Source organism: Nerophis ophidion, linkage group LG02, assembly GCF_033978795.1.
Source record: "Nerophis ophidion isolate RoL-2023_Sa linkage group LG02, RoL_Noph_v1.0, whole genome shotgun sequence".
NCBI classification, from domain to species: domain Eukaryota; kingdom Metazoa; phylum Chordata; class Actinopteri; order Syngnathiformes; family Syngnathidae; genus Nerophis; species Nerophis ophidion.
Window position 1 is genome coordinate 45,400,364 of NC_084612.1, and position 15,943 is coordinate 45,416,306.

At 37.8% G+C, this 15,943-nt stretch overlaps 1 protein-coding gene across 1 annotated transcript; it reads left to right on the plus strand.

Moving 5' to 3' along the window:
* Positions 1–699: 699 nt before the first annotated feature.
* LOC133541341 (low choriolytic enzyme-like) lies at positions 700–14,103 on the plus strand. The gene is made up of 8 exons (XM_061884713.1): positions 700–828; positions 2,746–2,776; positions 2,877–2,942; positions 3,104–3,256; positions 8,781–8,898; positions 13,369–13,547; positions 13,653–13,734; positions 13,855–14,103. Exons 1-8 carry the CDS (start codon positions 766–768, stop codon positions 14,015–14,017), a joined length of 855 nt encoding a protein of 284 aa, XP_061740697.1. The 5' UTR covers positions 700–765; the 3' UTR covers positions 14,018–14,103.
* The last annotated feature ends 1,840 nt before the right edge of the window (positions 14,104–15,943 follow it).

The window sequence follows — 15,943 nt, forward strand, 5'->3', positions numbered from 1 at the left end:
AGTTTCGTTGTACTTGTGCAATGACAATAAAGACCTATCCTATCCATATCCTATCCTATCCAAAGTGAAAGAGAAATGGTTTTTCATAAATGGGTCACATCAATTTTTAGCATTGAATGCAAGCGTATTTAGTTATGGCAATGTAACCACAAACATGTCAACTGGCGTAAAAAGCTTAGATGAAAAGGACAGCTTCAAATTTTATTACAAATGATGTGAATGGATAAAACTTATTCAAAATTTTAAAGTGTAGTTGTTATTTGAATTTATGGACAGATACTTTTATGAACTGTTGTTTAAAAAAAATATCACAATGCTTATATATTTTTTTAAAACATCAAGCATGAAACAGAATTTGCTGACTTTTGACATATGCATTTGAAAATGGGTTATTTTTGGTTAAGTACTAAATAATTGTACTGAAGAATATAATATCACACAATTTGAAATTGTTTGCCATTAAAGCAATGTGTAAATGAACAAATGAGGTTATACACTTTGAGTAGAATGTAAAGCCCATTTACAAACCACAATAATGTTTCTTTTTTTAAATTAACATAATACACCATCTAGTTTCAAGACAGCTTAGTTATTTAAAATGAGATGCTATTGAAATGATGGTGGTGCAATTCAAGGAGGATCTTGTGTTCTTCCGCTGTTGTTTTTGCAAGTAACATGCCGTATATGGATAACAACAGGTAGACTTCGTATATAAAAGATGAACTTCTTGTGTGGATATTTTGTTGCCGCATGTCTTAAACAGTCATGATCTTTCAAACTGCAGCGCTCAGCTTCCTCCTCTGCTCTGTCCAGAGTTCCACCATACAGGTAAGCACAGAAACCTTTATGTATATATTTTTGAATAATATATATCGCAATAAATCTTTGGGATCATGAACATAAACCAATCCTACAATATGGTTATATTCAAGACGATCTACTGTATTGTAAATCATAATCTTAGACTGATTTAGTACAATCATGTTAATTTTGAATGATTGTTGATAATCAGAAAAAAAACAGGGTATGTGAGTTATATAACAAACATTTGATAATTAGTGTTTATATATATATATATGTATATATATATATATAAGTGTATGTATATATATATATACAGTATATGTGTGTGTGTATATAAGTGTGTGTATATATATATATATATATATATATATATGTTGATAAGATAACAAACATTTGACAAGGAGTGTTTATATATACATATATATATATACATATACATATACATATATATATACATATATACATATACATATATATATATACATATATATATATATATATATATACATATATACATATACATATATATATATATATATATATATATATATATATATATATACATATATATATATGTATGTGCCTCACAATACGAAGGTCCTGAGTAGTCCTGGGTTTCTGTGTGGAGTTTGTATGTTCTCCCCGTGACTGCGTGGGTTCCCTCTGGGTACTCTGGCTTCCTCCCACCTCCAAAGACATGCACCTGGGGATAGGTTGATTGGCAACACTAAATTGGCCCAAGTGTGTGAATGTGAGTGTGAATGTTGTTGTCTGTCTATCTATGTTGGCTGTGTGATGAGGTGGCGACTTGTCCAGGGTGTATCCCGCCTTCCGCCCAAATGCAGCACCCCCCGCGACCATATAAATAAATAAATAAATATATATATATATATATATATATATACATGTATATATATATATATATATATATATATATATATATATATATATATATATATATATATATATATGTAAGAAATGAGCGACCAACATACTTATTTGTATTCAATTGAAGTGACATAAAATATATGCTTTTTTGACTATGGTCATAGTCATAAAAGCATATATTACACACAAACACACACTTTATACAGTTTTGAAACACTTCGATATTCAATTTGTTATGAGTTTTGAATCCTGCTGCACATGTTGATATTTCCAATAAACTATAATTTGCTGATTTGCTGACTCTGTACAATATTTGTTTGTCTTATCTTGAACAGGTTTGTGCTGAAAACAAAATGTTGTACAAGATCATTCCATTCCATTTTATATTAAGACATAATCTGGTTCTGCTGTTGCTTTCCGATTAAAACGTTTTTTTCAGTTGACCAAACCTCATTGAAGAATTTCATCAGCTGCTTGTGGTGTGTGGCCAAATAAGTCTAGAATGGCAGCAAAATGAAAAGCACAAAGTACAACACAAAAGTAGTCATTCTAAAACAACTAATAAAAGGTGACGTAGCATGAAAGCAAATCAAATAGCAAACAGCAAAAAACATAGCAAGTACAAAAAACGTGTGAGCAAATACTGGAGGCAAAACTGAAAAAGATACAGCTTTCACAATCATTAGAGTCAGTCAAGACTCAAGACGTACAATCCAGTTCTTGCCTCAACCGCTATGGCTGCCGGTGAGCACAGTTGCTTTGCCCTACACTAGCAATAATTGGCATCAAATGATAAACCGAGGTATTGCTAATATGGTTGATTGGTTCACATGTTTGTGAAAATTTGCAACCTAGACACAGAAGACAAAGTAAGAATATCCATGTCATCAAGCCAGTGTTAATCCAATACTGATACTGTCTAAGTGTAGATACTATCAATGTTCTTACCGATCCAGCCACCCACGTGATTAACTCAAGTTACTCTGAAAATACACGGCGAATAAAGGCAAAGTATTTCTTTTTAATTGATCTATTCCTTGTGTTCTATTTCAGGGTTTTTCTGAAAAGATCCAGGGGAACTCAGGTTAGAGTTGTTTCAGCAACATACACATATCTGTCAATGAATGAGTCACTCGTCACAATAAATATTGATGAACAATACTGTATGTCTCTATATCACCCAGACAACACCATTGCAGATGAGGAATTAAGTGTCTCCACATTGCTGGAAAGAGCAAACGTTAATGTTGGTATGTTGCTTTCTCAACAAGTTCTATGTATGAATCCTTTGCAATTAAAAATATTGTTTTTACAATATTAGAACTTGTGATATTTTGTCTAATGGGGAGTAGTAGGAGGGTCAGTTTGCAGACCAACAGAAGTGACTTACTCTTTGTTGATAATTTTCTAGGAAAGAACCCGGATGAACCTCTTGTTATGTTTGGAGACATAGCAGTACCAAGTGGTCTGGAGAATGCTGATCCTTGTACACAACGAGGTTGCCTTTGGCCAAAATCATCTGATGGCAACGTCTACGTGCCGTATCGCATCTCCAACCAGTACTGTAAGTCCAACAAGCCTGTGAATATTCTCATTTGTTCTTGATAGTAAATCTATCGCACAATCGATGGACTAGAGCTGTCTTGTGAACCATGAAATCTGTCCAGATAAGATGGTTGAAGAATCGATAGCTTTGTAGCTGGACTGTAGCTCTCGTAGGGCTCTGTAGCTGGAGCATAGCTGTCCTATCTTGAGGCAACCTACCCGGATGAAAGGCTCAAAGATTAGATTGGACAGCTCTATTAGCATACTTGCCAAGCCTCCCTAATTTTCCGGGAGACTCCCGAATTTCAGTGCTTCTACCGAAAATCTACCGGGACAACCATTCTCCCGAATTTCTCCCGATTTCCAGCCGGACCTAAGTGAGGACAGCTTGTCGTCAAGTCCGCTTTTCCTCCAGCTCAGTCACGTTATAACATCTACAGCTTTTGGAGCTCATTGCGCAACTGCACACACAACAAGAAGGAGACTATTATACGGTATATGTCTCCGTTATCCATAGCTTTATCTATAACCCATAAAGTAGGCAGGCACAGGGTTAGTTCTCAGCGTGTGTTTATTTCAGCCGACACGTTAATACACTGACACACAACATCCGGAATCCCATCATGCATTGCTTCAAAACTACGGTAAGTAGTAATGTCCAAAAACATAACAGACAAAATTGATTGATTGATTGATTGATTGAAACTCTTATTATTAGATTACACAATACAGTACATATTCCGTACAATTGACCACTAAATGGTAACACCCGAATAAGTTTTTCAACTTGCTTAAGTCCGGGTCAACGTAAATCAATTCATGGTAAAGCAGAAGAACGAAGAAGAGACGTGTCCACGACAAGTAAGAAGAAAAAGTTCGCTTGCAAGTTCCAAAATTATTGGAAACAACAATTTCAGTTCATCCAGGACAGATCGAAGGGGAAGGGGTTTGCTAGGGAGAGATGGAAGATTCCACACTGTGGTGCATTTAATGAACTGGTTATGTTCTATTCTCTGTCACTATAAAGATAGAGACAAAGAATAGAACGAGGATGGACAATTCAACCCTAAACTCACTACATTCTTGCAAATTAAATGTCACAGATACTGCCCATACCTATGCTCCTTCAAAGGCTGTGCTCCTGCCTGCAAAGCATTGCACTTTAAATACAACATTATGAGTAGAAGAGTGTTATGTGTTATATGTGTCAATAAATGAACACTGAAATTCAAGTATTTCTTTTATATATATATATACAGTATATATATATATCTATATATATATATATATATATATATGGATATATATATCTATATATATATATATCAATCAATCAATCAATCAATCAATGTTTACTTATATAGCCCTAAATTAGTAGTGTCTCAAAGGGCTGCACAAACCACTACGACATCCGCGGTAGGCCCACATAAGGGCAAGGAAAACTCACATCCAGTGGGACATCGGTGACAATAATGACCCAGTGGGACGTCGGTGACAATGATGACTATGAGAACCTTGGAGAGGAGGAAAGCAATGGATGTCGAGCGGGTCTAACATGATACTGTGAAAGTTCGATCCATAATGGATCCAACACAGTCGCGAGAGTCCAGTCCAAAGCGGATCCAACACAGCAGCAAGAGTCCCGTTCACAGCGGAGCCAGCAGGAAACCATCCCAAGCGGAGGCGGATCAGCAGCGCAGAGATGTCCCCAGCCGATACACAGGCAAGCAGTACATGGCCACCGGATCGGACCGGACCCCCTCCACAAAGGAGAGTGGGACATGGAAGAAAAAGAAAAGAAACGGCAGATCAACTGGTCTAAAAAGGGACTCTATTTAAAGGCTAGAGTATACAAATGAGTTTTAAGGTGAGACTTAAATGCTTCTACTGAGGTGGCATCTCGAACTGTTACCGGGAGGGCATTCCAGTACTCTGGAATGCCCTCCCGGTAACAGTTTGAGATGCCACCTCAGTAGAAAAAGCTCTATAGCCCGCAGACTTTTTTTGGGCTTTGGGAATCACTAATAAGCCGGAGTCCTTTGAACGCAGATTTCTTGCCGGGACATATGGTACAATACAATCGGCAAGATAGGATGGAGCTAGACCGTGTAGTATTTTATACGTAAGTAGTAAAACCTTAAAGTCACATCTTAAGTGCACAGGAAGCCAGTGCAGGTGAGCCAGGACAGGCGTAATGTGATCAAACTTTCTTGTTCTTGTCAAAAGTCTAGCAGCCGCATTTTGTACCAACTGTAATCTTTTAATGCTAGACATGGGGAGACCCGAAAATAATACGTTACAGTAATCGAGGCGAGACGTAACAAACGCATGGATAATGATCTCAGCGTCTTTAGTGGACAGAATGGAGCGAATTTTAGCGATATTACGGAGATGAAAGAAGGCCGTTTTAGTAACGCTTTTAATGTGTGCCTCAAAGGAGAGAGTTGGGTCGAAGATAATACCCAGATTCTTTACCGTGTCGCCTTGTTTAATTGTTTGGTTGTCAAATGTTAGAGTTGTATTATTAAATAGAGTTCGGTGTCTAGCAGGACCGATAATCAGCATTTCCGTTTTTTTGGCGTTGAGTTGCAAAAAGTTAGCGGACATCCATTGTTTAATTTTATTAAGACACGCCTCCAGCTGACTACAATCCGGCGTGTTGGTCAGCTTTAGGGGCATGTAGAGTTGGGTGTCATCAGCATAACAGTGAAAGCTAACACCGTATTTGCGTATGATGTCACCTAGCGGCAGCATGTAGATGCTGAAGAGTGCAGGGCCAAGGACCGAACCCTGGGGAACTCCACACGTTACCTTAACGTAGTCCGAGGTCACATTGTTATGGGAGACACACTGCATCCTATCAGTAAGATAAGAGTTAAACCAAGACAGGGCTAAGTCTGACATACCAATTCGTGTTTTGATACGTTCTAATAAAATATTATGATCGACGGTATCGAAAGCAGCGCTAAGATCGAGGAGCAGCAACATAGATGACGCATCAGAATCCATCGTTAGCAATAGATCATTAGTCATTTTTGCGAGGGCTGTCTCCGTGGAGTGATTTGCCCTGAAACCGGATTGAAAGGTTTCACATAGATTGTTAGACGCTAAGTGTTCATTTAACTGCTCCGCAACAATTTTTTCGAGGATTTTTGAAATAAAGGGAAGGTGAGACACCGGTTGGTAGTTTACCATGAGGTCAGGATCGAGGTTAGGTCTTTTAAGAAGAGGATGAATAACCGCTTTTTTGAATGCTAGGGGAGCAGTGCCCGAGGAAAGTGATAAGTTTATAATATTTAGCACTGATGGACCTACGAATACAAAGAGCTCCTTGATCAGTTTCCCAGGAAGAGGGTCAAGTAAACATGTTGTTTGTTTAATTCCATTTACACGTTGTAACAATTCCTCTAATGTTATTTCCTCAAAACGAGAGAAACTATTTTGGAGGGCAGTATCCGCCGTATATACAATCGTATCAGTGTTAATAGAACCCCGTTGCAGCTGGGACGCATTGTCTTTAATCTCCTTTCTAATGACTTCAATTTTCTTACTAAAGAATTGCATAAAGTCATCAGCTGAGTGGGTGGAGCTGCTGGAAGGAGTCCCTTGTTGGGTTAGCGATGCTACCGTACTAAACAAAAATTTAGGATCGTTTTTATTACGGTGGATGAGATTTGAGTAATATTTAGCTTTAGCTAAGGTAAGCATGCGTTTATAAGTTATTAAACCATCACTCCATGCTTGATGGTGCACCTCAAGTTTAGTCGTGCGCCATTTGCGTTCCAGCTTTCTGCATAATAATTTCTGAGCTCTAGTTTCTTCTGTAAACCACGGGGTGCGCTTTTTTGGAGCCTTTTTTAACTTTAGCGGTGCTATGTTATCAATGGTTTCGCGCAGGGTGTCGTTAAAGTTGTTAGTGAGGTTATCAATAGAGCCCACATAATTTGGGAATGGTGCCATTACCGAGGGCAGTAGGTCAGCAAGAGTTGTCGTTGTGGCCGTATTAATGTTGCGGCTGCTATAGCAGTTATTATTATTATTAGTTTGACGAACATGCGTCTGAACCTCGAATTTTATAAGGTAATGATCGGACAATACTTTAGTATACGGGAGTATCGTAACTTTGGAAACGGTGATACCCCTGACAAGCACTAGGTCTATCGTATTACCGTTGCGATGCGTGGGTTCATTTATTATTTGTGTGAGACCACAGCTATCAATTATAGTCTGGAGCGCTACGCACGGTGGGTCCGATGGGGTATTCATATGGATATTAAAGTCTCCCATTATGATTATATTATCGGCGTGTGTCACTAGATTAGCAACGAACTCTGAGAATTCATTGATAAAGTCCGAACAGGGCCCTGGGGGGCGGTAGATAACAGCCAGGTGTAGAGGCAGCGGTGTGACAGACCTCATAGTAAGCACCTCAAATGATTTATATTTATTATTTATGTTAGGACTAAGGTTAAAGTTTTCGTTGTATATTAGTGCGACCCCCCACCCCTTTTAAGCGGACGGGCAATATGCGCATGCCTCATTTAGCGCAAAAAAGTCGTTTGGTTTAAGCCAGGTTTCGCTGAGACCGATGACGTTAAGATTGTTGTCTCTGATAATATCATTAACTAACAACGTTTTGGGAGACAATGATCTTATGTTTAAAAAACCTATATTATAGGTAGTCGGCTGTTTTAGGGAATTTTTGATCAAATTATCCGTAGTAACAATATTAATAATGTTGTGTTTATTATGCCCAGTGCATTTAGTATAGTTACGACCATATCTAGGAATTGATACGACGGGAATTTTCCGATTGTTTGATTGTTGCTTTGATAAACTGAACGCATCATGGTTAGCCACCTCAGTAACGGGGATTTTCCGATTGTTTGTTTGTTGCTTTGATAAACTGCACGCATCATAGTTAGCCACCTCGGTAAAACACATGTCCAACTCTGAAACACTCAAAGCAGAAAAAACGTGTTCTAATTTAACTGACTCCTTACCCAGACCAGTAGTCTCGCATCCTTTATTTAAATCCGTCTGCAGGATGGAGGGAAGTGGTGTTCTATATATAGATATATATATCTATATACATATATATATATATATATATATATATATATATATAGATATATATATCTATATATAGATATATATATGACAAATACTTGAATTTCAGTAGATTATAGCTATAAATATACTCCTCCTCCCGGTTCCGCTCCCCACCACCAGATCTCCCGAATTTGGAGGTTTCAAGGTTGGCAAGTATGCTATTAGAGTTCTACATTTTTAAAAAGCAATAGCAAACAGTTCAATCATTTTACATCAATATTTGTTCTTTGGCCACTTCAATGTACATTAGTGTTAGTGTACTATAAGTATTGCACACGTGTCCAATAAAGAACACATTTATCATAAACATTTGAACACAAATGTAACATGACACATCTTTCACATTGCTAAAATGTATTTACTGTACTTTAAGCACAAATGTCTCTGGGTTCTTAATTTTTATTCCTTTTTTTTTGTTATCTTTGATCAAGCCTCTGGAGAAAGAGAGACCATCATCGAAGGTCTGCGGTCATTTGCGGCTTCCACTTGTGTTCGATTTACACCCCTGAATGGGCAAAGAGACTTTGTGGACATCCAGTCCCGTTCGGGGTATGCTTTACACCATGCATGCACAAGCAAGTCCTTACAATAACTTTTTGAATGTATTGTGTACTGTAGAGCAGTGTTCCCCCCCCAAAAAAGACAAACATTTTTTTTTTTTTTTAATTTATTAGATCAACATAAAAAACACAATATACACTTACAATGAGTGCACCAAGCACAAAAACCTCCCTTTTTCATGACAAAAACGTCCCTTTTTCATGACAAAGAAGAAAAAAAAAAAAAAGGAAAAAAAAGGACACCCCCCCACGGGACAAATTATTAAGCGTTGACCGGTCCACGGATACAAAAAGGTTGGGGACAACTGCTGTAGAGCAGTATTAAAGCAAGATTTGTTAGGGTTAGGTTTAATTAAAATCTTGTTATTGTATTCTTTATTTTATTTTATTGCAAGAGTCAGACAATGAGAGTTGTGAGAATGTCAAGAAAAAAAAAATGAAATGTCTAAGAGTAAGGCTAAAAATAAATAGATTGTGTAAGTTAAAACAAAAAAAAAATTAGGAGTTAAATCACAAAATTGTCACAACCTTGATACTGATACAAATAGGGAAACCAAAACAGCGACATAACTTCTGTCTAGTTACACACAGATTTTCTGTTCAGTGCAAAGTAGGTCTGTATGGCAGTAATAATTTGGACTGTCTGCATTCACACATTCTCCGGACAAAGTCATTTGTAGATGTGCAAGAAATGCATAGTGTTAGCTTTAGTAATGTCGACAACTGGTTATGTCGACGTCAGTCAAAGAGTTTAAGGGGCGTTTGTATATGTCAGGGGTAGGGAACCTATGGCTCTCGAGCCAGATGTGGCTCTTTTGATGACTGCACCTGGCTCTCAGATAAATCTTAGCTTACATTGCTTAACACGATAAGTAATGAATAATTCCGCTGGTAATCACAGTGTCAAAAATAACGTTCAAAATATAAAACCTTCTCATGTATTTTCATCCTTCCATCCATCCGGTTTCTACCGCACCTGTTCAAGAAGTCGCATTAATGGTAAGAAGTGTTTTATTTATTGTTGGTTAGCCTCAGAATAACTACGTTAATAAAAAGAATAAGAGACTTATTAAACTCTAAAAATGTTGTTCTTTCTTAAAAATGCACGCATATAGTTGTATTCAGTGTTAAAAAAATAGATATATATGGCTCTCATGGAAATACTTTAAAAAATATTTGGCTTGTATGGCTCTCTCAGCCAAAAAGGTTCCTGACACCTGGTATATGTATTTATTGAATAATTCATGACTGGCAGTTTACAGTTTTTTTTGTTTAAAATGTTTTAAAAATGTTCACACAAAAGCAATGCAGTTTGATGGTTTTTGTTCCCTTACTGTTACCAAAAAGTAGGAAACCCAGGTACATACTGAGTTAGGGCTGTCTTTGACGAAGTATTTTAATTGTCAAATCTCATCCACTAGATTTTGCCTATCGTCGACAATCAGTGGAATTTACAGTATTCTTTAAAGGCCTACTGAAATTAGATTTTCTTATTTAAAAAGGGATAGCAGGTCCATTCTATGTGTCATACTTGATCATTTCGTGTTATTGCCATATTTTTGCTGAAAGGATTTAGTAGAGAACATCCACGATAAAGTTCGCAACTGTCACTGTTAAGAGAAAAGCCCTGCCTCTACCGGAAGTCGCAGACGATGACGTCACACGTGTGGGGGCTCCTCACATATTCACATTGTTTATAATGAGAGCCTCCAACAAAAAGTGCTATTCGGACCGAGAAAACGACAATTTTCCCATTAATTTGAGCGAGGATGAAAGATTTGTGTTTGAGAATATTGATAGCGACGGACTAGAAAAAAAAAATGATTAAAAAAAACAAGTTAAAAAAAAAAACGCGATTGCATTGGGACGGATTCTGATGTTTTTTAGAGACATTTACTGGGATAATTCTGGGAAATCCCTTATTTTTCTATTGTGTTGCTAGTGTTTTAGTGAGTTTAATAGTACCTGATAGTCGGAAGGGTGTCTCCACGGGTGTTGACGCGCAGTGTCTCAGGGGAGTCGACGGCAGCTATGGACGGCACAAGCTCAGCTTTTTTCCGGTAAGAACTGACTTTTTAACCACAATTTTCTCACCGAAACTTGCTGGTTGACATTTGGTAGGGATCCATGTTGGCTTGACCGCGCTCTGATACATAGGAAAGTTTCCCCTCCAGGAATTTTTAACAAGGAATCGCCGTGTGTTTGTGTGGCTAAAGGCTAAAGCTTCCCAACTCCATCTTTCTACTGTGACTTCTCCAATATTAATTGAAAAAATTGCAAAAGATTCAGCAACACAGATGTCCAAAATACTGTGTAATTATGCCGTTAAAGCAGACGACTTTCAGCTGTGTGTGTGTGCAGCGCTCATATTTCCTAAAAACCTGTGACGTCTTGCGTACACGTCATCATTACACGACGTTTTCAAGACGAAACTCCCGGGAAATTTAAAATTGCAATTCAGTAAACTAAAAAGGCCGTATTGGCATGTGTTGCAATGTTAATATTTCATCATTGATATATAAACTATCAGACTGCGTGGTGTGTAGTAGTGGGTTTCAGTAGGCCTTTAGAAAGAAAGAAACAGATGTTGCTATGTATACTGACTGGTCATTAGGTAACAGTAATGTTAATGACACCTAGTGACCAGTCAGTATACACTGCTACATATCATCATCTGTTATTTAGTTAATTAATGTCCTGAATAAAATAGCTTTGTAAAAGGAATAGTGTTTCATTTAAGTGAACAAACAAAATGCCAATTTCCAACTTTTTAAATAAATAAATGATAAATGTGTTGTACTTGTATAGCGCTTTTCTACCTTCAAGGTACTCAAAGCGCTTTGACACTACTTCCACATTTACCCATTTACACACACATTCACACACTGATGGAGGGAGCTGCCATGCAAGGCGCTAACCAGCACCCATCAGGAGCAAGGGTGAAGTGTCTTGCTCAGGACACAACGGACGTGACGAGGTTGGTACTAGGTGGGAATTGAACCAGGGACCCTCGGGTTGCGCACGGCCACTGTTCCACTGCGCCACGCCGTCCCTGGTTTTTAAAAAAAAAAAAAAAAAAGGTTAAAGCACGGTTTAGTGAGAGAGGACATCTAATGTGAAAGGAAGTAGAAGTCATAACAAATGTGTGTATGAACCAGCGAAAGCTTAATTCGTTACCATTGCAAAAAAAAAATCACCAAACATCCGGGCCGTGTTGTTTTCAATTTTCAGTGGGTCCATCGCAGGATTCAGCCAGTTAGAGCCGTGCGATCCCCCCAAAACTATTAGTAACTTATTATTGTGTGCAGAAAAATATATTTTATAGCGAAAGAGATATGGTACTCCGAAATACAGCCAGTCGTTTAATTTAAACATGTGACATCACACCAGGGAGCAGCGACCGGATGCAGCGATCAATCTCTTGTGAGAGCCGAAATATAAGAATGACCTTTTACTCTCTACGAACTATTTGTCTGCACGCAATGGTATTTTACTAATATTTAGAGAACACATGATGAACACAAGTAATTTATCATCTGCTGTAAGCGGGGTCTCAGCAGGTATTAACTCACCTCCCCACCCCGGTAGGGACACAGGATAATAATATCAGATGATTAAACTGCAAGGTTGATAGTCGAACCAGACTTCATTGAATCAAATCGTAGAATTTTTGACTATTTGAAGACAGCCCTTAACTGTTAGTATAGAACAGGGGTCGGGAACCTTTTTGGCTGAGAGAGCCATGAAAGCCAAATATGTTCAAATGTATTTCCGTGAGAGCCATATAATATTTTTAACACCAAATCAAGTTCAAACACTGATGACATTTACTAAACAGACAAGAAGCAAGGAATTAAACAGAGACGGGATTGAATTTAGCTCAATGAGGAGAAACCCGTAGACCTGTACCCTTTTACAGTGTCGTCCAACGCTTTGACAAGAGAATTCTACGCCTCCTCTTTTATTTGGACTTTCCTTGATTACAACAACTAAATGCATGCATTTTTAAGTAAGACCAACATTTTTAGAGTATAATAAGTCTTTTATTATTTTTAATAACTTTGTTATTCTGAAGTTAACCAATAATAAATAAAAATACTTTTTACCATTAATGCGACTTCTTGAACAGTGCGGTAGTAACGGATGGATGGATAAAAATGTTTTATATTTTCAACGTTATTTTTAACGCTGTGATTACCAGTGGAATTATTCATTACTTATCGTGTTAAGCAACGTCAGCTAAGATTCATCATGCAGTCATCAAAAGAGCCAAGTCTGGCTCCAGAGCCATACGTTCCCTACCCCTGGTATAGCATGTCATCATTCAAATGTGGAGAGTATTAATAAAATAAATGCCACATTCTGTAAAAAGTGTGTTGTAGAGAACGGAAACACAATTTACTCCAAGCATCAAACCTTAACGAATGTATTACTACCAGATGTTTTTGTTCTCTTGCAGGTGTTTTTCATTTGTTGGACGTCGTGGACGCGCTCAAGTGGTGTCTTTGAGTCGCCAGGGTTGTGTTTTCCGACAGGTCATCCAACACGAGCTGCTCCATGCGTTGGGATTTAATCATGAGCAGACTCGATCCGACAGGGACCAGCATGTTCGAATACTCCTCCAGAATGTCATCAGTGGTGGGCAACGTCAACAATATATTCATTCTTTTCTTTTGCCCAAGCTGAGAGCGTTGATTGTTTAGAAATATCCAAACAAAGATTTGACAACATCATTTCTTGCAGGAATGGAAAGCAATTTCCGTAGGATTAATACAAGAAACCTTGGTACTCCCTATGACTACAACTCTGTCATGCACTATGGAAGGTAATTTACGTCATACATATCTCCCAATAACAAATACATCTCCTATTCATTCATCCGTCCGTCCCTCCACAGATATCAGATGTATATCAGGAAACTAAAGCATGGTGGTCTTTTACACAGGTTTGCCTTCTCCAGGAACAGAAGGCCAACAATTGTTCCCATCCCTGATAACAACGTCAGCATCGGCAGAGCCACCCAAATGAGTCCTGTTGACATCCGCCGTGTGAATATTCTTTACAGTTGCAGTTCATATCTTATGCCAAAGTCCAGTCGCCTTGCCTGATTTATTTTCGATTCTTATGTCATTCTTGCAAGTACCCACTGATGGGTCATAAATCACACACAAAAATAAATGCAGATACATTTCAAGTTGGTGTTTACTCTATGTCACCAAATGTTAAGTGATTTCCTCTATCCTGTTTGATCATTTTTGCTTGCCCAATTTAACATTTCTGCATCCAGTGTAGAATTTTCAGTTTTTGCTCACTTTTACTTACACTTCATTTCACATTGACTGAGTTTGTTTGCTTGGACTGGTTTCCTTTTTGGCTGCACAGGGGGCCAAACAGACAAGAAATCAGGTTTCAAATCTCTGTGTGTAGTTTGCATGTTCTCCCTGGGCGTGCGTGGGTTCTCTCTGTGTAATATGGTTTAATCAAACTCGCATAATTGGGTAATTATCCATCGTTGTAAATGTCAGTGCAGTGCCAGCCCAAGACTCCATGGGGCCCTAAGCAAAATTAGATTATGGGGCTCTCTATTTCTGCCAATAATATTGATTGTTGATCATTCACACACCTACTATAAACTCATTGCGACTCTGGCAGTGTTGTTTGCATAATCCTATTGTTAGCCTGGCATGTCTTTACAAATGAAATGTCATTTATAAAGGTATGGGGGTGGCCCAGTTAAGAACATAAATAATACCAATGAATGAACGAATGATGTGCAGAGTGCCGCATATGGTTCCTAATCTTAAAATGTAGAAAACATTCAGCTACAGGAGTGGCCTGGGGTTGAACAGTCCAAGTGATAAAGCTTTGTATTTACAGTAAAAGTTTCATCTTGTCTCATCAGTCTTGTACATATTAGTCTTTAATTACTAGTTTATATTTTTAGTTAATTTTTCATATTTAAAGTTTACTTTGTACAAAGAGAGCGCAGTCTACTGAAGTTAAATTCCATGTGTTTTAAACATAACTGGACAATAAAGCTGATTCTGATTCACTTTATTATTTGTGGTAACAAAAACCTGAAACAGCAATGTGCAAAAATAATTAATAGTGCAAGAAAAACAATAAAGTGCAACAATAAAATCACTTTAATATTATATAAAGGAACAATTTCAATTGTACAAAATCCAACATAATTAAATTAAATATCAAGAAAATACTTAAATAATATTAATGAACAGACTTACCAGAAACAAGGTAACATAACAGTTTATAAACAAATATAAAGTTACTACATATTAAAACTATATAAATGTACATAACGATGTGCAAAAATTTGGGGGGAAAAAAATCAAAATAAACTATCTTAATTCACACATTTGAACATCACATCACAGTTTTTTTCCTCTGTTCTTCACCACTCCACCCACTCCTTAAAGCCTTTGCTGCCTGGCTTTTCTGGAGGCAAAGTCATTTATGACATCACTGTAAGAAATCTGATGGCCGACTTTGTTATTAATACTAATCACTACCAGTCCACTCAGTCTTTCTTGAACCATGGAAGATCTCAAGTAGTTTTTTTTTTTAATTAATTTGAGCCTTGAAAAGCTCCGCTCTGCAGATGCAACAGTCACAGGAAGAGTGCAGGCTATCCGCAGAGCTACCCAAAGATTTGGGTACAACTCACAGATCTCATTTTGAGAGAGGTAAGTGAGCAATTCAAAGGGGGTCATCTTTGCTTTAGGGAGTTCTGGAAGGTTTCCATCTCTGTGGCCAGTGCACTCCCATCAATATCAAACTGTTCTCCAAAGGTGAATTTGTCAATGAGAACTTTACACTGGTCCTTCCTTGTCTGTGCATCAAGTTGGCTAAGGTTGAAAAGCACTCCAAAAATGCTTCTAACCTCCCCTACGGACTGAAAGCGGTCCTCCAAAGACTGAATGGTACAGTCTACCACAACATTAAAAAAGGTTACTTCCAGCCTCTTCATGGCATCAGATTGTGGCTCATCAGTCATCTCATAGGCAAAGTGCCTT